General features: G+C 51.5%; 4 protein-coding genes across 4 annotated transcripts; all 4 read left to right on the forward strand.

Moving 5' to 3' along the window:
* Positions 1–2,899: 2,899 nt before the first annotated feature.
* PC9H_011327 (uncharacterized protein) lies at positions 2,900–6,994 on the forward strand (the record flags this gene model as incomplete). Its single annotated transcript, XM_036780812.1, has 9 exons — positions 2,900–3,451; positions 3,536–3,622; positions 3,742–3,849; positions 4,556–4,815; positions 4,964–4,999; positions 5,060–5,702; positions 5,757–5,801; positions 5,867–5,945; positions 6,102–6,994. 9 exons carry the CDS (start codon positions 2,900–2,902, stop codon positions 6,992–6,994), a joined length of 2,703 nt encoding a protein of 900 aa, XP_036626667.1.
* A 3,187-nt stretch (positions 6,995–10,181) lies between these two features.
* PC9H_011328 (uncharacterized protein) lies at positions 10,182–12,805 on the forward strand (the record flags this gene model as incomplete). Its single annotated transcript, XM_036780813.1, has 4 exons — positions 10,182–10,510; positions 10,561–11,246; positions 11,293–11,940; positions 11,994–12,805. 4 exons carry the CDS (start codon positions 10,182–10,184, stop codon positions 12,803–12,805), a joined length of 2,475 nt encoding a protein of 824 aa, XP_036626668.1.
* Positions 12,806–13,150: 345 nt separating this feature from the next.
* Positions 13,151–15,216, forward strand: RFT1_3 (Oligosaccharide translocation protein rft1; the record flags this gene model as incomplete). The annotated part of the gene is made up of 5 exons (XM_036780814.1): positions 13,151–13,650; positions 13,735–13,962; positions 14,053–14,216; positions 14,266–14,665; positions 14,724–15,216. 5 exons carry the CDS (start codon positions 13,151–13,153, stop codon positions 15,214–15,216), a joined length of 1,785 nt encoding a protein of 594 aa, XP_036626669.1.
* Positions 15,217–15,477: 261 nt separating this feature from the next.
* FIG4 (phosphatidylinositol-3,5-bisphosphate 5-phosphatase) lies at positions 15,478–22,950 on the forward strand (the record flags this gene model as incomplete). Its single annotated transcript, XM_036780815.1, has 25 exons — positions 15,478–16,036; positions 16,094–16,307; positions 16,366–16,619; positions 16,669–16,769; positions 16,821–17,027; positions 17,081–17,150; positions 17,208–17,307; positions 17,389–17,520; positions 17,580–17,699; positions 17,873–18,129; positions 18,202–18,333; positions 18,392–18,663; positions 18,727–18,791; positions 18,841–19,029; positions 19,082–19,339; positions 19,413–19,674; positions 19,751–20,606; positions 20,657–20,774; positions 20,830–20,866; positions 20,921–21,089; positions 21,150–21,232; positions 21,285–21,419; positions 21,477–21,656; positions 21,794–22,126; positions 22,180–22,950. 25 exons carry the CDS (start codon positions 15,478–15,480, stop codon positions 22,948–22,950), a joined length of 5,874 nt encoding a protein of 1,957 aa, XP_036626670.1.
* Positions 22,951–24,287: the final 1,337 nt, after the last annotated feature.

The raw sequence follows: 24,287 nt of genomic DNA on the forward strand, positions 1-24,287 counted from the left end.
ATTCGGCCCCGTCTTTAGTGAAGTTTTGCAATATTCAATATTCAGCGCACACATTAGTAGTAAAACATACACCTACGGTCACTCCATTTGCCCGAGGCGCAATTCGCCGTCAAACCGTTCATGAAGCGTCTAAACCCGCACAAGACGAGGATTTGGGTCAGTAAATGAATGCTTGAATAACAAAGGAACTCCAAGGGGATTTCTTTTTCTATATCCAACATCTCGTATCGAGCTTTGGGGGCGCTAGTACCTTAGCGTTGACGTTATTGGTGTCGTAGCGCGACTCGGAGCAAACCATAGGGAGGAAGAGGGCCGCGTCAGGCGTTCGCGTCACTGTTAAAATTTGAGACTTTACAGTCAAAGTCTGAATTGCCAGTAATTTTGAGGAGGCCGCTCCGGTCACCACGCACTAAAGTTCCATTAATCGATCAACCGCCGTAGCTCACCGTACCGCCCGCCGACGCCAATACTGCAGTACTGCCAACTGTGTCCACACCATCGTCGCATCCGGCCGTATACACGTGCGCGTGAAGCCTTGCAGCCTACATCTCTATGTTTGAGCGCGTTGACGACGCCGAAAACATTCTCCATTCTCCATACAACATACAACGACTCATCACCACGCAGACATTCACTTACATAAATGCGAAACAACACGACGTGGCAACCTCTGCGATCGTCCGCCCACCCTCGCTCGGGCCTGCGCTGGCCAGCGTCGTCGTCGTAACCCGTGCCCGTCGTCTGGTTACAGCTGGTTATTACTACGGTATTCAGACATTCAGACTGAGGTACCCGCAGCGGCGCTTAGCAGAGCCTGCATCCGGCATTCTACGCTCGGCACTCCTTTCGACTTCGGCACCCGGGAGTGCGCCGCGCTTACTTATTGGCGGGATCTCTGGCCGCATACTGGCTGCCGTACTGCAAGTGCGCTCTAGCCGCCACCTAACCAATCGGAGAAGGATAGGCCCGGGCTCCTCCATATTCTATAGCTTTCCACGGCGAGAAAAAAGTGAGTTTTATTGTATGTACGACGTGAGGTTGACGGGGATATACGGATGTATGGGTGCGCCGTGCATAGATTCTCGGCCGTAGATCATCGATCAAGCAGAGGAGGCCCATGGCGTGTAAATGCCGCGCATTAAACCAGAGGGCGCGTCAAGAACTTGAACGTGGGGCGTCAGTAACGTTACACGTTTTGCGCATCACTTGCCCGCGTCTCGATTTAGCACCCTCCATAAATTTGGGTTGGAGAGACGGAGATCTGCTGGAGCGCAACGTCGGGTCGGGTTTCTGGCGCCCAATAGATCTCGAGATAAATACATAGAGTTGAAAAAAGGACCATAAGCGACAAAGGAAAGTTTTTCTCATTGGATATCAGGATTGCGGGAATCGAGATCGGATGTGATTATATAGTGTGGGTAGAGGCGCTTGGCAATTGGTCGGCGCGTGTGTTGTAATGCATGGGGTGCGATTGGCCTCAGCTGGCAGCGTATGGACAACGGAGAGTATGAGGATATACCGAAGAATATGTTCCGGCGACAGTACGGTACGACCATCCGTTGTGGCCTACACCATATTCGACGATCATATAGGGTGCGAGCTGGTTGTTGAAGCTGACACGTATATTCATGCCCTGGGCGCTGACGCGGTATCGTGATCATCGCGTCCTTGTCATTTCGTCATTTAAAATGGAAATAATTGGAAATCCAAACAATTGATTTGGCTGTTTCACCGACCCGTTCGGTGCGTATAAGCCTCTAAGGGTATATCCGGAGTCGGATGGTGAGACAAGTAGAATGTTGGGGTTCGCAGTGCTAAGAAGTGATGCAACTAGGTACTGACATGGTCTAGTCCAGGACAACGATTGTTGAAAGATGGCTGTCGCAGCGAGTGGCTATGTTTCGTTATATATACGCATCCACAAAGCGGTCCACCGAGGCGCCCAACGAGACGAGGCCTTAGGGTAGCGGGCAGGGTAACAGAGTACGGCACACGCTCGCTGGCACATTTTTTTCTCGGAGATGTGGTTTTCTCTAATCCCGGGAGGTTCAGGGGGATGTGCATAATAGAGCACAGTGCACCAAAAACACAGGAGACTGAATTATGCGGCTCCCGGAAAGCAGGCCATCTTCCCCATGGAAACAGAGAGCGGAAGTGCAGCGAAGTACAGAGGAAGCGGGTGATCAGCGTTCGTAGCACACGATCCTCACCGACACTCGACCTGAGTGGATCGTGATTTGGGTGGGGCGCCGGAAAAGGCAATCGCAAAGCGCGTGATTACATAATCTGACATGGCGACCAAGGCTAAATTTTGTTTCTGTCAGGGTTTCAGCCGGTGTCTTGTGGAGATCGATATCTGCTTTGTCGGTCGATCGATGCACCTCAGACCTCCCGACTCTGAGAGGGAGATGACGATGGAGATGGAGATTCCTTTTTCAGGAGCCCCGTGCTCATTCGGATCTCCTTTCCCTGCTATAATAACCAGGACGCGCTCAACTCCAACACACGAACCGCGTCCTGCCGCCCCGCACTCTCCTCACTGTCCTCGACGCCGTCCGCTCCCCCCGCCCGTCGCAGTCCCGCTCTCCCGCCCTTACTCGCCTCTGCATTAGGCTAATTCAACAGACGATCCTCGAACGCGTCGTGCTTCTTGATTCCCGCTGCAGGTAAGCTCCTCTCGTTCCTTCTCATCAATTTCGAAGCCAATTTACTCCTGCAGTCCCAAGCTTCTATTTTTCGAACAAAGGGCTTCTACCTGAGCAGACGATCTGCCAGGTGCCACACCACATTGCCTTCGACGCCAGCAACGCACGCGTCTCTGTCATTCATCAGCGCCTCTACTCGACGCTCCTCCTGCCCCTTCTCTCGGGTCGGTCGATTTCATTAACGTCTCCCACACATGACTTCTCCGGAGCCTTTGCGTACAAAAACACCCGACTTCGAACATCTCGTCTCCAGGCTCAAGCATCTTGACCCCCTCATCCTCCCCCACCACCGCGCCACCGACGAGGCACCCCCACGTACACCTGACAACAACTCCAGCACGATGGCCATAGGGGACAACCATACCAGAGTATATCCTACCCCTCCCCGGTCCCCACGCGCCTTCACACTCGATCCAGCCTTTTCCTACTACCCATACACCCTCAAGGAACGCCGTGGCAGGGCTGACGAGAACGGGGAAGACGAAGTCTCGCCGGTTGTCACAGACTCCTTCGCGCCACGCACTTCGATACTCGAGTCTTCGCCCAGCACGTCGTCTGTCTCCGCCACCTCTTCTTCGTCTCCGCCAACCTCCATGTCGGCCTCTGTAGTCTCATCTGGGTCTGCAAGTTCGCTTTCAAGCGCAAATGTCAGCGAATTTGATCCTGTGGCGTCCCGGTTAGCCGCCTTCAACCTGGCTCGCTCATCCTTTGAGGCGTTTGTAGCCTCACAATCACGAGTCGTGAGAGTGAGTACCTCCGTCCCCTTTCTCTCGCCATTCCCATCCCTGCTTCCTACTTCAAATACTTACCATATGATTGTATTTGCATAGCTCTACGACCTCCCACCATCAGCAGAACGCTTTCTGTCTGCCGTGTTCGCGCCACAGCATCAAACCTATTCACGAGATCAACGGCATGTACGTCCTCTTTACCCAATGTTTACCTACACTTCTTCCCCTCCATCCACGTATTTTCGGTGTTCATGCGGTGATTAATCATGGACTTGACTCACACTATGATTGGTTATTCGAAATAGTGTTCCAGTGGCGCTATTCCTACGCCTGTATCGATGTGGACATTACGGAGCGGCGCCCTCGGAGATCGTCCCGAAAGTGTGTGGGCAGTATTTGGGTCCCATGAGGAGGTATGTTTGCACTTTATTTTATTTCTCCTTTTTCTTGCTCGCATTTTGGTCATTCCCCTCTCTTTCGATGGCGTCCCGCTTCTATTTGCAATCATGTCCACACATTATAATCCATTAGTGTCTCCGAAGAACATGGAGGCGCTTTGTTGGATTCCCACGTGCAGATTCGCTCGCACTTTGTTCTTGATTCTTGGCCATCCAGGCCCCTGCCCACTGGGAAACCACGATTAGCGATCCCTGCGCACATCTTACAGCGCGCTTCCTGCTCGATGTTCCCATTTGATGTTCGATGGCTCGACGCCGGCTGGATCCCGGGTCACTCTCTCCCAAAGCGGGCCTCCCATTGTGCAATTGTGACTTTCTCCTGATTCTACCGACGCTTGGCCAGCCATCTTCGAACTTTCGCGGATTGCTTCCTTTTTAATTATATTAACCTATATATATGCATTCCCAATATCCATATTCTGATATACCCCATTTCCGGGTTGTCGTTTACTCTTTTACGCATATACTTCATACCACGCATATAGGCGTATGTTACGTTGATAATCCGCCCACATAGTCAGATCAAGCGCCGACCTGCCCTTCCTTCCACCCTCCTTCCTCCTCCGCACCTCTTCCTTCCTTCCTGCTCCCTCCGTCTCCTTCCTTCCTTCTTCCACCATCCATCAGGCTCTCACCGTCATATTTGTATTTGTCCTTCTAGGCACGCGCAACGCTCTCGCTCTCAGGATCATCAGCAATGTCAGTGGCACCGGCCCTCGAACGCGATTTGGAGCCGTTCCACCAGCTGCAGTGCTTCGTATTGCATACCGAAGAACCCACCCAGAATCAGGATCATATGCGCAACTCTGTGGGTGGTTTGGGTTACAGTCCTGGCATTGAAGGCGGTATGGGCGGCTCAGAATACCAGATCTCGAGCAACCCACCGAACCCCAGGACCAGTTTCAGGTTGGGCGATTGGATGTGAGTATCCCTCACGCTTCTTTGATATATTAGAGGTCGTTGCGTTGCCTTGGGAGTGGGCGACATGTGTTGTTCTACAGCCATGCGTGATGGTGGCACTCGACATGATGGGCGCATATATGCACATATACTGACTGCTCCCTCCTAGATGTCCATCCTCCAAGTGCGCTGCGCACAATTTTGGGTGCGTAACCTCCACGTTGAACCATTGCAGCGAATATATTGACCAATTCAAATATTGCAGACGTAACATCCTCTGCATCGGCTGCGGAACATCGCGAGTAGGCGCCACTAACGAAGCTTTATCTTCCACTACGGTCTACCAGACGATGGGCGGACCCCAGTCGCATTCGACGCGCCCAGCTCCTTCCCCCCGTTTCTCCTCCTTCCCCTCATCTCCGGTTGCAGCAACATCCACGAACCCAATGCTGACTCTAAACGCGTATGGGAACACGGCAGCGCTGAATACGTCGTCTCTCTCGGCTCATTCACCCGCATACACACCAAACTTGCTCTCTCCCTCGCCTTGTTCATCCTCATCTTCCCCCGCCACGCCCTCCTCAGCATCGACCTCGTTCAGTTTCCTCCCCCAGTTGTCCAACCCCCAGCAGCACTCATTCGCACCGCACAGCAAATCTAGCCACCAACAACGCCCCCAGCACTCTCCCTCGCAATTCCCGCACCAAAATCAATACGCTCACGCGAATCCGCACACGAATCCGCACCCACATCCTCTTCTCACACCCTCGGGACGTGCGTTCGCCCGCGGTGGGAGAGTGCAAAATATTTCTTCCGACCCGATGTTGCCCTGCATTATGTGGTGGCCGGATAACGAACCCCTACCCGAACAAGGTCAAATCAGGCCCCCGGGGCTGGCCAGTGCAGCTGTAAGCCATTACCATTTTCTCACTCGTCATCGACGCGCTGATCCATCGTCACAGCATCCGCCTATTTTGAATACAGGCAACAAAGGCCCGATCGCTCATGTACGTTCACCCCGTTCCTCGCATATCTATCTCGATGCTAATTGCAAATACTTTGGATTATACAGCAACCTGGCGACTGGATTTGCAAGAAATGCAACTATTTGAACTGGCGGCGGAGAAAGGTGTGCCAGACTTGTTTGCCATGTGGGTATTCTCCATTTCGTGCCCTCTTTGCCTTCTATCTACCCTTTCTGTAATGCATCTTCCCTTCGAGGCGGAGTTTCCCTACTGTTTCCACGCCCCCTTCTCGAAACCTCGAAAACCAAATATCTGTCATGCTGACATGTGAATTCTTTCCAGATGCAGAAGGCAACGGTGACTCGATCTCTGCAGCCGTGCAGGCTGAGCGCATCGCGTTACTGACGTCGGTGTTGGCGACGACGCAACTGGACGACCCCTCAGCGTGCCCTAGCCCAAATCCCGCATCATCGTCTGCGGCTTTCGACTTGAAGGCGTCTCCCCCATGGCTCCCACTTCCCCCATCCCTGTCTCGCCAATCAACTTCCCCTACCTCCGCGTCTAGTACCCCGCTTTTCTCACCATCAACAACCTTGACGTTCGGCGGAACTCGCTCGCAGGCCATGACGCCATCCGCGTATGAGCAGCAGCTTCTCCTCGATGGCCCTGGCTTCAATCAGTTGAAAGTTCGCGGCCCGGTCCACCGATCGCGCTCGTTCTTGGAGTTGTCGACACAGAGACAACAGACACAGCCGGTGGACCGTCCGATCTACCAGACTGGTGGCGCGGGTCCCCGTGTTGCACCCCAGAATGCTCAATACCAAACGCAGCTCTCGTCTCCGGCGTCCCAGTATTACGCGCAGCTCCAGGTCCAGTCGCCGGCCCCAATTCTCCTCCCCTCGTTCCTTCAAAATATGGTGCATTCGCCAGTCCAGTCGCCCACCAGCACGTCCTCGTTGTCTCTGGACGATGAAGCCGAGGCTCGCAATGTGACCGTCTTCGGGAGAGGAAGGAACCCCAGTGCCGAGTCTTCTGGGACCATGATGTCCTCGTCTTCAGCGTCCTCAACGTCTTCTCCTACTTCGTCGTCGTCTTCGTCACCGTCGCATTTGTCGGTCAAGAACATCTGGCAGCTGGACGGTGAGGAGTCGAAGTCTCTGTCCCCCTTTGTACTTTCGCACCACTCGAAGCTGGCGAGCAGCAGGAAGAGCAGCTTGGAGCACATTCATGCTTAAATCCGCCGCCGCCGTTCCCTGGCCATCCACTCCTTCCCTCAAGGAACCAAGTAAAAGTACCAAACCACGCCCGCGCATATATCACCACCATCATCTTTCGACAATCACTCTCTATCTTAATATCAGCATCTCCACCTAATATGTCGACCAGTACACCCCTCCCCACTGCAGCGCCCCCGCGGCGCCCGAAAAGCAATTCAACCTCTCTCTTGGAAGCATGCGGAATAACATTATATATAACGCGTTGGGGTGAAGATATATATTTATTCATTGTCTCTGTTTTTATGTATCAGCAGCAGTATTATCATCATCGTCGAGCGGTCCACCACGGCCCACCAACTGCTAAGCAATAGCAGCAACAGTAGAAGTAGTAGATCTTAGGGACAATTTTGTCTTTTGTCGCTTTCATCTTTCACTTCCTACCTTCTACCTTCGTTTCTTTATTCGTTCTTTTGATTTCGACGTTTCGACTTGGTCGTTGTTGGCTTTTTACCACTTATTTCACATATATATCCGCCTGCGTCGTATCCAGTACTCACCTCATTTTTTGGAGCTTACTTACATATCTACATACTTCAGTGTACGTACATGCATATATGTACAGGGATCTCGTCCTCCTCGGAGAGCTTAAAGAACACTATCACCCTTAATTCGCCGCTAGTTCCTCGTATCGTCTACGTGTATGTTTGTACTACACAGATCAAGTGCTATCCTTTACTTCTGCTTATATGTTTTGACTCTTGTTAGAGCCTCCTCTCAATCCTTGTTTGTCGTGTATACTTCATGTCTTACGGAAATGAAAAAGGCGTTGATGTATGTTGTTGCAGTTGAGCATGATTCGAATCGACGACAAACATAGACCGATTCTGATCAAGGGCCAATCCATCCCCTCCAAGAAACCATCAGCGTCTACACTCACGTAAATCAGCTACTGGTCGTTGGTGGCGCCAGGCGCCTTGGGACTTAAGGAGGTCGTCAGACCACAGAACGCGTCTCGAAGCAGTTTCTGGGTATTGATTCTTGAAATATTGAATACCGGATCCTGGATCGCGTCGGCGACTAGACTCATCAATCCATCAGACGCAACAACCCGATGCATAGCGGTTACGACTTACATACGCGCCTAAAGCTGTCAATGCGGACGAATCGAGACTGTGACAACCATGATATGATGCGTGGATGTATGGCGGGGATGGATGTGTACGTAAATCCTGTCTGTATATTCGAGCCGTGCCAGCGTACGCTCGGAAATTCCCTTGATGATCTGAGAGTCGGTGGAGGTACTTCTGGTGCTTCTAGTCGTGAAACATCGCCCTGCGCAGTCTGGACTTGTGGGCCGGGGATGAATTGATTGATGAGTTTTTATTTTTTATTTTTGTTTCTATTTTTCGACGCTGCGTGTATGGGGACGTCAGACGCAGAATCAATCAATCAGGCTTAATTCGAATAAGATGAGTATCGAACCCACGGATCCTGAAGAAAATAATGGCGCATTATACGCGTTAGCGCCCCTTTGCGAGTATGGATGTGCAGAAGCAAGAACGCATGTATGCCCAAAACGAGAAATCGCCGGTAAACGCATCTGGAATCATCAAGGTTTCATACAAAGAATGCATGTTGTTAGCCGATGGCTCACTTCACATCGTGTCGATGGTCGGAGGTAGATAGGTGGTCGCTCGGAGACTCGGCGTCGAGGAAGGCGGTTGGCGGCTGGGTTGCTAACGGTTACCCTTGGAGTATGTGTTTCTCCGTGGCTTCTGTACCATACCGACCATAAATAGCGCGTTGGGTACATCGTGTATGATCGCAATGGTCGGTGCACCGAATGAGACGGTGGGGGACCATGAGGAGGTAGCAGGTAGCGCTAACTTACGATTATGTTGCTTCGACGGTAGTGACGGGTGATGGGTGATGATGGGTTGTGATGACGCTGCCGTACACTGGCGGCTGCGGAGTCCGTTCCTGCGCGCTTGGAGGCGGGATCCCGTCACAAGAAGACTATTTTTTTGGGGGGGAGGAAGTACCTGCCAATCAACGGTACGTGTCCACGCTAATGGCTGTATCAACCGTCAGCCTCGAGGCTATGTATGCAGGAACTGACACTAACTCACAATGGAGATCCTGCAAGAGGCGGCGAGCAGCCACCGACTCGATATAATACTATAAACTAGAAGGTTAGGCTATCAGGTATATCATCGACATCCGGTGTAAAGCTAAAGCCTGTTGAAACACGTACATACATACCCTTGAATACTTGATTGGATATTGAACGCCCAGAGAGGGGATCTTGGCGGATTGGGTTACCGGAAACAGACAAATTAGTTGCATAGGAACCGACCTTTGTGGCCGATTTGTCGCAATTTTTGTGGCACGAAACAATTCAGCGTGCCTAGTTGATCTTCGACTATGCACAGAAGATTCCGTCATGCGCAACGTATCGAGTTCATCGCTCGCGAAATACGCGTGGCGTCCAGCACGACAGAAGCTTCCTGCGGCGGACGAAGAGCTTCTGCTAGTACGCCCGCATCAAGCAATCTGAGAACACCGTGTAATTTCCGTCATTCGTGCGACATCATCCCAAGGCAGTGACGGTGTCAAATATGTATCCGCAGCCGAGAACTTCGACCTGGAGGCAACATACCAAGGAATATTTGTTATTTGTTACCTGATGAGGACACGGTCAATCGGGCGTGTATCTGCACCGACGCCAACGGTGTGAAGATTCCTTGAGAGTAGTTTATCCAGGAAAAATGCAAAATCTGCGGTGTTTGAGGCATCCGAATACTCCAGTAGTATTCATTGCGGTTCAATCGCAAGGCGAATAAGGGCCCTAATGCAAAGATAAACCATGAGTCAACTTCATGTCATGATGCGGCATGTCAATTGAGGCACTTCTCGTGTCTATATCACTTCCTAGAAGATACCCAATCAGACGCATAGTGGCCGGTAATTTGTCTGTGGTGCTCAGTGTTTATATGCTGAAAGAGGTACAGGGTCAATCACATCACATACTGACTGTGAGAATATCTTGACTGGCCTCTCGCGTATCACATGATCAGCGATATTCCGTCACATGAGTCACAGTTGCTGAAGAACACGACTAACTCTCCATCATGACCATCAGCACTCTAAGCCGGAATGTCCTCGCCACAACCCACGAAGTATGGCTCAACTATCTCAATTCCATATGTCCTCACCGTTGATATTGCGAAACAGATACAAAGACCTCTCTGGCGTCTTGCTTCAGGAAACGAGTGCTGCTCAAGTATGCGACTTCGACGAGCTCTTATGCGCATTTATCTTCCGCTGCTTACGGGACGATTCCACCCTTGAAAGTCTTCAAAACGATATCGAGAAACTAGAACGCGGTGACAATCTCGACCAAGGCCAGAAGTCTGACCTTGGCCGCTTGCGACATCAACGAGATGACGCGCTACAGAATTATCTCGAGCAGTGTCTCAAGGCAGTATTGACCGTGGCAAACGATGAGAGTGTCAGAAGTCTACTCTCTGAATAGTGAGTCGGTCGTGCTCTATTCTATGGCAGGACTCAGTGGCGTGGTCTAGCTTGAGGTCTTTTTCTGGCGTAGAAACGAATCGATACGCTCCTTACGTGAACTTGTGCAACAAGGCGCTGTCATTGCTCAGAACTACAAATCTCCCGCTTCGCTCGCCTACAGCCCCAGACCTGCGGTACCGTCGCCTCGATCCTAGCGTCCTCAAATCCCACACGGGAGCCGACCGTGTCCACCGAAAGCCTGATGTAGGAAAGGCTGGTGACTCTGTAGTGAAATCTCTCGGCCCTCGACTTGACCAATCACCTGACAAGGGTGCCGAGCCCGAGTTCGACGCATTCCTCGGTTTCGAAGAGTTCAAGGCCATCGGAAGTCCCAGCGAAGAGGCTCGCGCCGCTGTCGAATCGGCGTTCACCACAACAGCGCGGCGTGTCCGCGTAAGACCGCAGGACAGCGAGATGGACGAGGTGCAGCTGTCTCCCTCCACGAGTCCGTCCCCCAATGTAAGCGCAACGCCCCCAGCGACTGGCTCTAGATCTTCGAAACGCAAACTTGAAGCAACGAATAGCGTCACTAGCAGCAAGAAGCTACGCCTCGGCGTCAAGAATGGAGTTGCGTTGCGCAAGGAAAGTTCGAACGAGAAGAATTTCGATGGCCGGGTGCAGTGTGCTGCCTATGCGCTGGAGATGCTATCCCAGAACCCTGGTATCCAGCACACGATAAACCTGCTGCACATTGGTGAGTCATGTCCACCCTCTCGTATTGTGCCCTCATGGTCTTCTAGACGACTGTCTGTTCATTTGGTACTATGACCGAGAGGGCATTGTACGGTCCAACGGCGTCAGCTTCATCGCCGACTTCCCTCGTGCGCTCGTTCTCATGGCTCTTTTCCAAAGGTTCACGGTTGAGGATTGGGGTCGATGCAAGACTTTCCATTGCCCTCCAAATACGCCTTCGTTTATTGTGTCCTTAAACGACCCCCTCTTGGAAAACAAGTACAATCCTCATGAATTCCTAGCGCTCGAGATCAAGTGTTCGGATGAGGACCATCTGTCTCCGCCGCCACGATGCCTAGGTGGACGCACCACCAGAGTCCTTCCATGCGAGCCCAAATCGAAAGATGGCAGTCGCGTGCTGGAGTCTCTCGTAGTGAAGATCTCTCATCCGGAAGTGCGTCGGGCGCATGAGGGGAAAACAATGAAAGGGATACGGAATATCGCGGCGAAATACGATGCGTCAATGATTGACCATCTGCCTGGACTGCTCTGCTACGCCGATGTCCGTGGCACAGATACCGGGCGGGTTCGAAGCTTGGTGGGCAAGCCCGGTAACGGACATCAAATCATGCGAGTGGTGGTGATGAAGAAGCTGGCGAAAGTCACCACGTTGGATGCGACTGATTTCCTTCGTGCTTGGCTTGATGCAGTGACATGTATGTCGTCCTCGCTCGAATCAGTCTTCGAGTAACGCTTTCTCTTCTGACAGGTCACGCTTTCCTTTGGAAGCACGGCATCGAGCATGGAGACCCCAGTCTCTATAACGTCATGTGCCATCCAGAAACTCGTCGCGGGGTATTGACAGACTTTGATCTGTCGATTCTACAGTGGGAGGAGCGCGTGCCTGGCTGCGATCGCACGGGTACTGTTCCGTTCATGGCCTTCGAACTGCTGGATGATGCTTACTGGAATGGCGACATCGTCCGTTATTATCATCACGAGATGGAGGCATTTATTTGGTGTCTTCCGTTCATGTGCCTCGGTGGGTTTGTAAGTGGTTCGGTGCGTCACGAGGTCATCTCAGATTGGGTGAAGGCAACCCCCTCGCAATGTCTCGGAGAGAAGCTCGCCTTCGTCAAGAAAATACGGCAGTACTCGAGCCATGTCCCTCTCAGCTTTGCAGCATGCTACCGGCTTGCTATCAGGCTCTGCTGGGCTGCTGACGACTCTTCTAACAAGTTCGCCCGGTATCCAGCTATCCCTCCCATTCAGTCTCTCGATTTGTGGACAATGTTCATAGCGGCAGTTAAGATGACGTCGTGGAGGAGACAGGTATCAACCTCTCAGATGTCCATGCCGGAGCTGGACGACACCTTCATTGCACCGCTTATTGAGCGGCTCGAGACCCATCGACCCCAATTCGATGGTTTGGATGACTCGATGAAATCTGAACTACGGCAGATATTCCTCGCTGACTCCCAACCACCAGCACTCCAGGTGAAGGCCCTGAAATTGAAAGACCGTATGAACTGTCGTCAAGACTCTCGACCGCGGTCAACTCCTCCTATCCCCCCTACCTAGGATTTGCGCGCGTAGGCAACCAGTTTGAACGTTTGTCCCTTGACCCCGTTCATTGCCCTTTCTTCTATCTATTCTATCGTACATACCACGTTGCACATACTTTGGCAACCCAATTATGTCCGCGGATACACATGTAAAATACAATATTCGCTCAAGGACGTCTTGGAAACGCGCGTGGTATGAGCGACGGTGTAGAAGAATGTTGTTTTTTTCCACGGCGCTTCTGCGTCAGTCGCCTATCCAAGGGGGACTTCAGAGCTGATTCTTTCCATCACAAATACCCCTTGAGTTCGTTTTTGCCACGGATTGGATGAGTTCCACGTGGTCGCGACGAACCTCAGACCTATGTCCTCCCCCAACGACGTTCAGGAGCGTAGCAGCCCCGTCTCCCCGTCGAAAGCAGGATCTTCTTTGACGTCCCTCTTCATTCTCCATGCATTGACTCGTCTCCTCACATTTGCTCTCAACCAGCTGCTTCTCCGCACGACCACTCCAATCGCGTTTGGGGTGACAGCAATCCAGTTCGAGTTGGTCTTCGGAAGCGTGATGTTGTTGCTGAGAGAGGGAGTGCGGGGCGTGGTTGTCAGAGTTGGTGTAGGGTTGATCGGCCATGGGCCCAATAACGCGAGGGGAACATCGCAACGTTCTCAGGAAATCCAGTCCTTGACGAATCTGACACATCTCCCCCTCCTTGCTGGTGCACCCATCTTGGTTGTCGTTTCAATCATCTATGCTAGTTTCCTCGCATCCCCCGAAACAGCCTCTCAACCTCATTTTATCGAAGCTGTCGTTCTGTACTCGTTGGCGGGTCTGCTGGAGCTGGGGTGCGAACCAGCGTACGGATTGTACGTGTCTTTACACCACGATTCTTCTCTAGATATGTGACGGTCTTGTACTGCCCCAAAGGATGACCTGACTTTTTACTATAGAGCGACATCGACGTTTCGAACGGACATACGTGTCCGCGCAGAAGGACTTGGTGTAACGTTGAAATCCGTGACAACCTTCCTTATACTCTACTTCTCGCACCACTCTCATCTCGCAAGCGATACGCATGAATATGCTCTATTGGCATATGCATTTGGACAATTAGCGTACAGTATCACGCTCGCACTTTCATACATGGCTGCGTTCAAGAAGGAGAGGTCGTTAATGAGGTGGAGCAAGCTCGAAAGCAGCGTAGCAAAGACAACAAGGTATGTAGACTAGCTCTTTAATATGTACCCCATTGACCACATCTCCCATAGCTTGATGCCGACCTACTTCATCCCTCATATGCTCAACCTCGTGCTCACCATCAACGCGCAAGCTCTCCTGAAGCACATACTGACGGAGTCCGATAAATTGGTCCTGTCGTACTTCAGCTTGTCTTTGGCTGCTCAAGGAGGGTATGCAATTGCCGCCAATTACGGTACGCGCTAGTCTACCTTGTTTTGCTGGCCGTGTCTAACGACTGCAAGGCTCACTCGTCGCACGGCTCGTCCTCCAGCCCATCGAAGAATCCTTACGACTGTTCTTTTCTGGCATCCTAGCGCCTCCTCCTCCTAGTTCATCAAGTCCATCTCCTGCTGGTCCCTCTTCCCCATCTCGCTCGTTGCCATCTCTACTGCATGCCCACGCGTCGCTCGCCATTCTACTGAAATCACAGCTATCGCTATCGCTCATTCTGGTTACCTTTGCCCCCATCTATCTACCCTACGCCCTCCCTCTCCTCCTTCCACCAGCATTTCTTCAGGGAACCAACGCTGCGGAACTTCTGCAGGTCTGGGTGTGGTGTCTACCTGTCCTGAGTCTGAATGGAGGCCTCGAGGCATTTGTCGCCGTCACTGCGGAGACGGGTGATCTAGCGAGACAGAGCTTGTGAGTACACTTTCGCAGAGCTATGAGACTAAATAACTAAGGATTGCATCAACGACAGCTTCATGTTCACTTTCTCGATTCTCTACTTGTCGTCGGCGCTGGTGTTTTACTCATATTTTGAACTAGGTGATGCCTCTCTCATCTACGCAAACATCGTCAACCTCCTCGCTCGGATATCGTTCTGTCTCTTCTTTGTCCAAACGTTTTTCCAGGGGCAATATCAGGCGATTGTGTCCCAAGCTGCAGCACCTCCGACACACAAACCCATTCAGTCCTACCCGTTCACATTCAAGCCTGGGGAATGGTTGCCGCATCCACGAGTAATAACCACCTGCGTGCTTTCGTACGCTATACTCTCATCGAAGGCATTGGTGCCCCCTCCGATGACAACGTCGTCGTCCCCGATGCGATACCTTCTTTCGAAGGTTATGATCAGATATATCGGTGTTGGAGGTGCGCTGGGATTAGGCTGTTTATACGTATGGTGGATTACAACAGGAAAGCTGTTGAGGACTACCTTTACTAGATGGGCAACGGCGAAGACAGCCTGAGTCTCTGTGCACTCTAGATCAACTAGAATTTAGCGGTATACGGAGAACTGTATTCACAGGATGCAGGCAGACGCGCGTCGTATTGATTACTCGACAAGACTTGCCTGCAAAATTCAACCTTTAAGCTTTAAGTTTGAGCATGGTCATGAATCAGGATATAGTTCATCTCAAAAACAAGCGCCCAAATCCACTTCCATCAAATACTATTACGACCGGCTCGCAAGGCCAGCGCTTTAGCTCGCACAATCAATGAACTCATGAATGGCCAACCCTTCATCCGTGTACAGTGCGATGGTCAACGATGCGCAGCTTCCGGACGACCTGAATGGGATGCCTCTGGGCCCGGAGACAACTGAGACGGACAGCGTCGAAGATCTCCCGCGTCTACCAAGTTCATCTTCCTTGCCAGTTCCTAATACGCCAGCCAGCTTTGTGCAGCGATCCCCTCAACAGCCCAGTCAAACTTCTGTACACCCGTACGTTCACAGGCGCAGCACGGCATTCAATAAATTCATCCTCTACGAAACGCGTTTAAAGTTCTACATCGTTGCTAGCAATGCGTCTGATTCAAGGCATAGGATCATTAAGGTCGATAGAACGGGGGACAGAGAGAGCAGTGGCAGAGAGTCATCGGAGAAGGGTGGCAGCGGAGGAGGGGCGAGCAGTCCGGAGCTGGATAGTGGCGGATACGGGCTGAGCATCGTGGAGGACGACACGGAGTATACTGGAAAGCAGATGAGTGCCATGCTCAAGATGCTGGAAGATGGTAACAGGAGCTCTGGTGGATTGGGGAGAGCGAGGGTGTTCTTCGGGGTCGTAGGTGAGTACTTGATTAGTGCAATTCTCGTGCGCTCGCTCTGACGTAGATGTTGTGAAGGATTCATCCGGTTTACCTCCGGATATTACATGGTGATCATCACGAAGCGGTCTGTTGTAGCGCTGCTTGGCGGGCATTACTTGTATCACTGCGAAGGCACGGACGTTATACCTGTGTGCCCGACGATGAGGGTAGAACGGGAGCGACAAGCTGAAGAGACACGGTCGATGGCGATCTTCAGACAAGTGGACATGTCAAAGAACTTCTACTTCAGGTATACGGGCCATGTCTTAAATCCTTCTTCTTTCTTTACTAACACTGTACGCGTGCAGTTACACATACGACATAACGTCTACGCTACAGCATAATATGACGCATGGTGGAATATGCATGCACCACACTGTTGATGGTGTTTCGGTGCATAGGGGGAGGGCTTTCAACGATCGGTTTGCTTGGAATTTTAACATGATGAGTAAGGCGAATGGTGCATTTAGCGTTGGGGAAAGTCGGGGGCGAGGAAGTGGAGTAGTGAGATTGACCGCTGTGTGGATGGTGCCGCTTGTTCACGGACACGTAGATCAAGCCAGTGAGTGTCATTTACTTTGTATATCGCGCACTGTTGATCAGTGCTTCAGAGCTTACAGTGCTCGGCCGAGTCGTCTTCGTGACGCTGATAGCGAGGAGGTCAAGGCACTATGCAGGCGCGAGATACCTGAAGCGGGGAGTGAACGACAAAGTAAGTCACTCGTGCTGCGAGTCCCGTTCATGCTCACCTCACGATCTGTAGGGAAACGTAGCGAATGAAGTTGAAACCGAGCAGATAGTCTCAGAGGCGCTCACCACTCCATTCTACTTCCCGCCAAAGAGGGAATCCAGCGAACTCATTGGCGAGACGAGGTCAACAGATGAAGGGAAGGGAGAAGGGAAGATCAACCGAAGTGGCCTAGCCGAACATCTCAGAAGACCCAGCCCTAACTACACTAGCTATGTTCAGGTTTGCGACCCATCCTTTTCGCTGGCCATTCTCGCTGATGGTGGCGGCTTCAGTACAGAGGTAGCATACCGGTATACTGGACACAGGAATCAAGTGGCGTAACTCCCAAACCACCCATTGAGAGTATGTGGATTTCGTTTCCGTCTCCATCAAGTGCAATGATATATAGACGAAACGCAGTCAGCGTCGTGGATCCATTCTACACTGCGGCATCACGACATTTTGATGACTTGTTCAGGAGGTATGGGGCACCGATCACGATCTTGAATCTCATCAAAAGGTAAATGTAATGATACGCCTTCTTTTCTTATGTTTTTGGGCTTCCTCGGTGCGGGTAATTGATGTTTCGTTATCGTACTAGACGGGAGCCTCAGCCTCGGGAAAGCAAGCTATTGGACGAATATACGCAGTGCGTACGTTATCTGAACCAGTTCTTGCCGAAGGGAAAGAAGATGGTGTATCGGGCGTGGGATATGTCTAGAGCGTACAAGGAGTATGCTGTTTCACTCCCCTGCTTCTTCGTCTGATCGTTTACTCGCGCCGGTATTGCAGGAAAACTCAAGATGTAATCAGCTACCTAGAGGATTTGGCGGAGGAGTCTATTCAGATGACTGGCTTCTTCCATTCAGGCGCGGAGCCTTACGCCCATTATCTCCATAACTTGGAATTGAGGTGAGCTCGCTATCCTGGGTCGAGCTGCAAGATGTTCAAAAGTTCCCTTTACTTCTGCGTTCATTTGCGCCACGGCGTTTCTGGTGGATACACTGCTATCCCTTCTGATTGACACCTGGCAACACTCGACATCCCGTGTTCATTCCGGTTATGATTGTGATGATGCTTCATAGCCATGCAGAGAATCATCACGTCTCAGCCCAATCACCCACCGACGTTCAGTGGCGCACTTCAATCTCCCTCCAGAATGGAATATGCCGAACCAACTGCGTTGATTGTCTTGATCGAACGAACGCAGCCCAATTCGTCTTTGGGAAGCGAGCACTCGGGCATCAATTGTATGCATTGGGTGTCGTGGACAGCCCGAATTTGGCGTTCGATTCGGATGCGGTGAATATGCTGACAGAAATGTACCACGATCACGGCGACAGTGAGTATTTACTCCTCCCCCTACATCTCACTCGAGTTGGTGATTGATGCTATGATGCTTCGTGCAATGTAGCGATTGCGCTGCAGTATACCGGGAGCGCCCTCGTCAATCGTGTAGAGACATACAGAAGGATGCCGCATTGGAACAGTCATTCGAGGGATATTATCGAGAACATCCGACGATTCTACACGAACTCGTTATTAGGTGCGGACGCTGATGAATTGTGTAGGCCATAGCTCGGTTGACTTACGAACATGTTTAGATGCCGACAAGCAAGCTGCGATTAATCTATTTCTCGGTGTGCAATCGGAACGAGTGGCTCCTCCGCCTGTGCGAGGCGGCTATCAGCAGTGGTTTGATCCTGTTAATCTGGAGCCTGCATACGTGTTAGAGGACTGCGAAAGGGGGCTGGAGGAGTTCGTCAGGGGGAGCAGGGGTGATTTCTGGATCGAGTATTACAGGCCGTTGCTGTTTACAAGTTTGGGTAAACACTTCGCGTATTCGATGAATAGCACGCTGAAGTTACCCGGGTCAGTGGATTTTCCTTCGTTTGATTGTTGGGTGGTCGAACTGATGACAATGATGGGTGATAGGAAGACGGCGAAGGATATGAATTATAGCCCTTTCGAGGCACATGGAAACACGTCCAGAAGGAATGCGGGGTAATATTGCTTTCTGCGTTCTATCTTTCATCAACTTACGGTCGTAAAGTATGGTCCAAGGTGTTCGGCGTTGGATGACCTCGTCCAATTCCAAGTTCCAGATGGCACAGCCGAGGGTAGAGGCGAAACATAAGCAGAATAGCTACTCCGACAAGCCTGACCTTGGATCAACGGAGGTGATCGCAAGACAATTATTAGATCCCGCCGTTTCCGTCGAAGACGAGAAAGAATATCAGGAGTACGTTATTTCTTGATTGTGATGGGTATGGTATTGATCTCGGCTGTGACAGCTATGTTGATCAGTACCATGAATTCCTTGATGCACCGTTGTTGTTCGGTGAGCGGAAGGACCTGGAGAAATACTCACTCGCTGTTCGGACTGCAATGGGGGAGGGCACCGTCTGGAGCGAAGAAGCCTCCAAGAATTTCCATACGTTCAGTGTGTATGTGGAGCATGGAAAGATCGAGTATTTAGATGGTGTTGGGAGGAAGAAGGATTCGATGGCGCTGACGGCGTGGTATGAGAGTCGATGGGTTGCCGGTGTCACGTAACATTTCTTATTGTAATGGATCACCATGATGGTTGGGGATTGCAAAACGAATCTGTCCAATGCTGCATAGGTTACATCGGGGGCGCTTGACAGGCGCTAAAGAGCAACGATCACAACACAGCCATCCTTGGCAATCTACTTTCCCGCCTTCTCCAGACTACATCGATTCCACTCGAACACTCACACATTTCTCGAATCCCGAGGCTCCTGTTCGCTGTGGCCAGTATATCTACACTCGCAGTGCTCAAGCCAACATGAAGAAGCTATTTGGCAGGGATAAGCAGAAGGTAGCCAAGGTTGTGGCCAAGGAGCCTTCGTCACTCGGTATAGAGGTCTGTGGCCTGCGGGCATTCTCATCCATGCGTAGGGAGGACTGACAGGCTGCTTTACTGGTAATGATATGCGCAGGAATCTGTTCCGATATACGCTCAGCACGCCTCCCAGGTCTCCCGCCAACCACCAGCTGAGCACGGGCACTCGACATATCCTACCACCAACCACTATTCGCAGCAGCCTCCTCGACCATCAATTGACTCAGAGCGCTGGGAGATTCTAGAGGGGAGAGAGGATTCGTCGCGTCAGAAATCGCACTCATATCCACAGCAGCAGCAACCGCAATATCCGAATCAATACGCACCTCCTGCGCGTGCGCTGCCGGCGTCACGAGAAGGCTCTTTCAATGGTAGTTTGCCACCGGGAGCTTCCCCACCTGTCTCGAGTCCACTGCCACGGTCATCTTCGCCGTTTAGTAGCGCCTCTCTTAAGGAGCGGGATAAGGCACAGAAGAAGAAACCGCCACCTAATCCCGCTGTTGTTCTGGGTATCGTCAAATCGCTGGACGCTCACACTCACATACACAATCAGGGGCACGGCGAACCCGCAGCCCTTCAGATGCGGAACGCGCCCAGCCAGGAGGCGATGTATGATGTATCACCACCTCCGATACAGTCGCTGCATCCAGGGGATGGGAAGTTCCCTATATCGAACATCGATCCAAAGCATTCGATCCGTCTAGTCGGCGCCCCTCAGGCGAGTGAGGTGAAGAAGGAGAAGAAGGGAGGAGGTCTTGAATTTTGGGAACGGATATCAGGGAAGGATCGTGATAAGGAACGGGACAAGGAAGTTGAGCACGATAGAGAGCGAGAACCTAGAGTCAAAGATAGAGAGCGTGGTGGAGACAGAGAGCGTGAGCGGGATAAGGACAGATTCCGGGATAAGGAGAGAGACAGGAGGGACGAGGAAGGCCAGTTAACTCGGATGATAGGTTCGTATATGTGCAGTTTACCTGCCATAGCGCTAAAACGACTTCACCAGGTTTCCTTACCGCGACGGCATCAGAAGATTGGAACCTTGCTTTGGACGTTTGCGAACGCGCTTCTGCCAATGAAGCGTCCGCTAAGGAGGCCGTACGGGCTTTGAGGCGAGAGTTCAAGTACAACCAATTTCCCTATGAAGCTTGGGTACAGTACTCAAACGGATGCATATAGATACGGGGAGCCAACGGCGCAATTATCCGCCGCTCGAGTGAGTTCCCTCTCAGCTCCTTTGCCTCTTGATTTAAACCTTCAATCCGCATAGTTATGGGCCATCATGCTCTGGAACTCCAATGAGTTGTTTGTGCAGCACTCTATGTCCCGCAAATTCCTGGATACCCTAGAGCATCTTATTACCTCGTCGCAAACAAGTCCCGTCGTGAGAGAACGCATATTGGATGTCCTAGCTGCTGCTGCTTTTGCTAGTGGGTCAAGTACGTGCTTTCTGCTTACTTCCAGTTTCACACGATGGCTGATTTCACTTCAATTCTCAGAGAAAGACGGCCACCACAAAAATGACAAGGAAGGCTTCCGAGGTTTGTGGCGAAGGGTTAAGCCTGCTGATAAACCAGACGAGGTGTGCCCAGCAACTTCTTCGAATTTCGGTGTTGTTAATGTGAGTCGAATAGGGCGTACCTCTGGACACTAGAGATTCGATATTCAACCCACCCGTACAACCTAACCGCGTCTCCTACCACCAAGACGGTCCGATACCGTCGCCATATCCTGAAGTCCACACAGAGACGCCTAGAGCTCCTGACAATGTATGTCTTACGCCGTTGCCGAATTGATATGCGTTCTCACTTGCATCTTTGACTCAGGCTCCGCCGCCGGCTCCTCGCAAACGCAGATCAGTCACCCGAAACCGGATTATACCCCCAGAAGAGGACATGCGTCGTCTGATGGAAGAATGTACGATTGGACAAGGCAATGCCTCGCTTCTTTCCCAGGCCTTGGTATATGCGAAACCGGAGAACCTCAAGAAGGATCAGATCATCACGGTATGTTTGTTTGTTCGTGCTTTTCGGCTATACCCATTCCCCATATCGCGTTTCCTTTCGTCGTCTTCTCCGTCCCACCAGTTTCCCTGTGTGAGGCATAGTGCACGGACAAATTTGACTTACCTATCACCTTGCAGGAATTCTATGCCAAGTGCCGCGCTTCACAGGAACTAATTTATGCTCAAATACCCTGGGCATCTTCCAACGCGGAACGTTCACGGCTGGCGAAAGAAAAGGAACAGCAGCAGTCCTTGCCGAAGATTGTGAACGGCAAGCCAATATCACCTCCCGCAAGCATCGATCCAGATAATTCAAATGACAAAACTCCGGAAGAAAAGCTCCTTGATGCATTGTTGGCCGCCAACACAGAGATCATGGACGCCTTGCAACAGTACGAAGATATGGAACAGATAGGTCGTGAGAGAGAGGCTGAGGACAGGAGCCGGAAGGAGACTAGAATGAACCGTCAGGTGCTCTTTCTACCCTTTCCCTGACTTACTCAGACGCTTACTTTCGCACCCAGCAACTGTCCCACCTCGATGCAGAAGGCAATAACGGCCAGGGAGTTGGTGCCAGCTCGAGGCCACATTCGCGGACCGGATCCTCATCCCCGTCGCCGCCAGCGTCCATATGGACATCGCCACCGACTGGGGAAATACCAGGACGACCGCAACAAGGGAGCACCATTGCGCATCCCTATCCACGGCAACCCTCCTCCCCACCAGGTTTCGGACCAGGCGCCCACGGGGGCTCAGCTACTGCTATTCCACAGACCTTGGCCCCCCCTCCCGCAGCGCCCCATGGCCCACGATCTCCGGCGCAATCGTCTACTCACTCTCGAACCCCGTCGCCCTCTACGCCCGCTTACGAAATGCCGCCTGTTATGTCCGCCTATTCAGGCTCTAATACCAGCCGATCCCTCCCCCTTTCTTCTCTGGCCCACGATGCCGACGCCGATGATGACAACCCACATCCCGCTGGACCTAGCGAGAAAGCGTTGGGTAAACGGAGGGTGGTTGAGGAGGAGGAACCTGAAAGTAAAGTCGACCCACTATTTACAGCTGCTGTGTCTAACATCACTGCTGTAGAACCATTTGACACAGATGACCTCTTCTTCGACCGGAAGACCGACAACCTCAGCACGGATGATTCCATTGAGTCTGATCGTGAGTCAGACAATGCTGTCCTACGCAAATGGGGGCACACTCCGGTTCACTATGTATATGACGCTGCCGCTGAGCGTACGAAACAACGGATGGAGAGGGGTAATCTGCTGGTTAACGGTGTGCATTAATTTGGTTAATAAGTTAAGGGCCGCTGCAAGTTGTTCGCAAATGCATTGGGCGCCGTTGTTCTTGATTATCTACGTTTGTATCATATTATCGTCCTCGCTTCATGATAATGCAAGACCACAGGACGCAGAACAAAGAATGTGGGTGCTACTTTAAGCATCGTAAGTCAATAGGGTATATCCATCAACTCGGCGAGATGCCCTCCGATGTCTGACACGCATGAATAGATCCGTTGAGCCCATTATAAATGCCACTCAACACTTACTCATGTTTCCAAACAGTTCCAACTCCATCAAATTACACGAGTACATTTATACATTCATAGAACCCGTGGATAATATCGATAAGTCCATCAGTCGTTCTCTGAAGTCTAGACAGTATCTTCAAGAGCCTTCGAGAGCGGACCAAACGCCTCCATCGAGCTTCGAATCAAGTTTTATCCAGTCACCTTCCAAGAAACCTGTCGTCTTATTATTTGTCCCGCACCAGACGAGAAGGAGGAGTAATATATGCGGTTATCCCCGCTGAACCTCGCGCCGGAATAGCAGATGGACGATAATGGGTTTCCATTGGTCTTTTCCATGTCTATTAGACATTTCCATAGCCAGGAATCTAACCACATAATCAGCCATACATAGATTCCAAAAGGGACTGGGGGTTAATACCAATACCAAGGTCTACCTACCAATAGCTCTCGGTGTGAGAATGACACCAGTTTCGTGGAACTGGGAGTTCGGTGGGGTGTAGCGAGGCCGCCTTTTGGCATTGGATGGCTAGCAATACGATCGTCGCTCCTGGCGAGACCCCGAAAGTAATCAGATTTGACATTGCTATCTCTCACGACGCCCACCGCCCGTACCGGCGGAATGAAACTGTGCTTCATGGCTGCACAGCGAGAAAGTGGCGACAATATCCGATTGGAAGAATCAGTAAAGGTGGAATCTAAATGAGAATCAGTCTAGTGGAGTTTATATATAGACATGCATGCCGTGTCGCCTACAAGAGATAAGTCGCCACGATGCGACGCTCCTGACATAAATATTGCCAGAGGGGGTGGCAGCCACTAGTATCGTTGCGACGATATCGAGAGCCGCCGTACGAGCATTGCACATGGGAGAGCTTCTGCGATTATACGAAGCATAGGAGTAATCCATCCGATCGAGTAGCCAAATCCTGAATGTTTTCCTTCTCCATTGGGAGAGTATACTAGGATTCTGGGTCTTCACCTCCTCGATCACACGACACTCCTGCCAATTGCCAAGCCAAGACTCTGATTCACCAGGTATGTGTACTCGGATGGGCGCACCTCGATGATAGCGGTGGTACTCGCCCTCGGCCT

The sequence above is a fragment of the Pleurotus ostreatus genome (genome assembly GCF_014466165.1).
Source record: "Pleurotus ostreatus strain PC9 chromosome Unknown scaffold_9, whole genome shotgun sequence".
NCBI lineage: Eukaryota > Fungi > Basidiomycota > Agaricomycetes > Agaricales > Pleurotaceae > Pleurotus > Pleurotus ostreatus.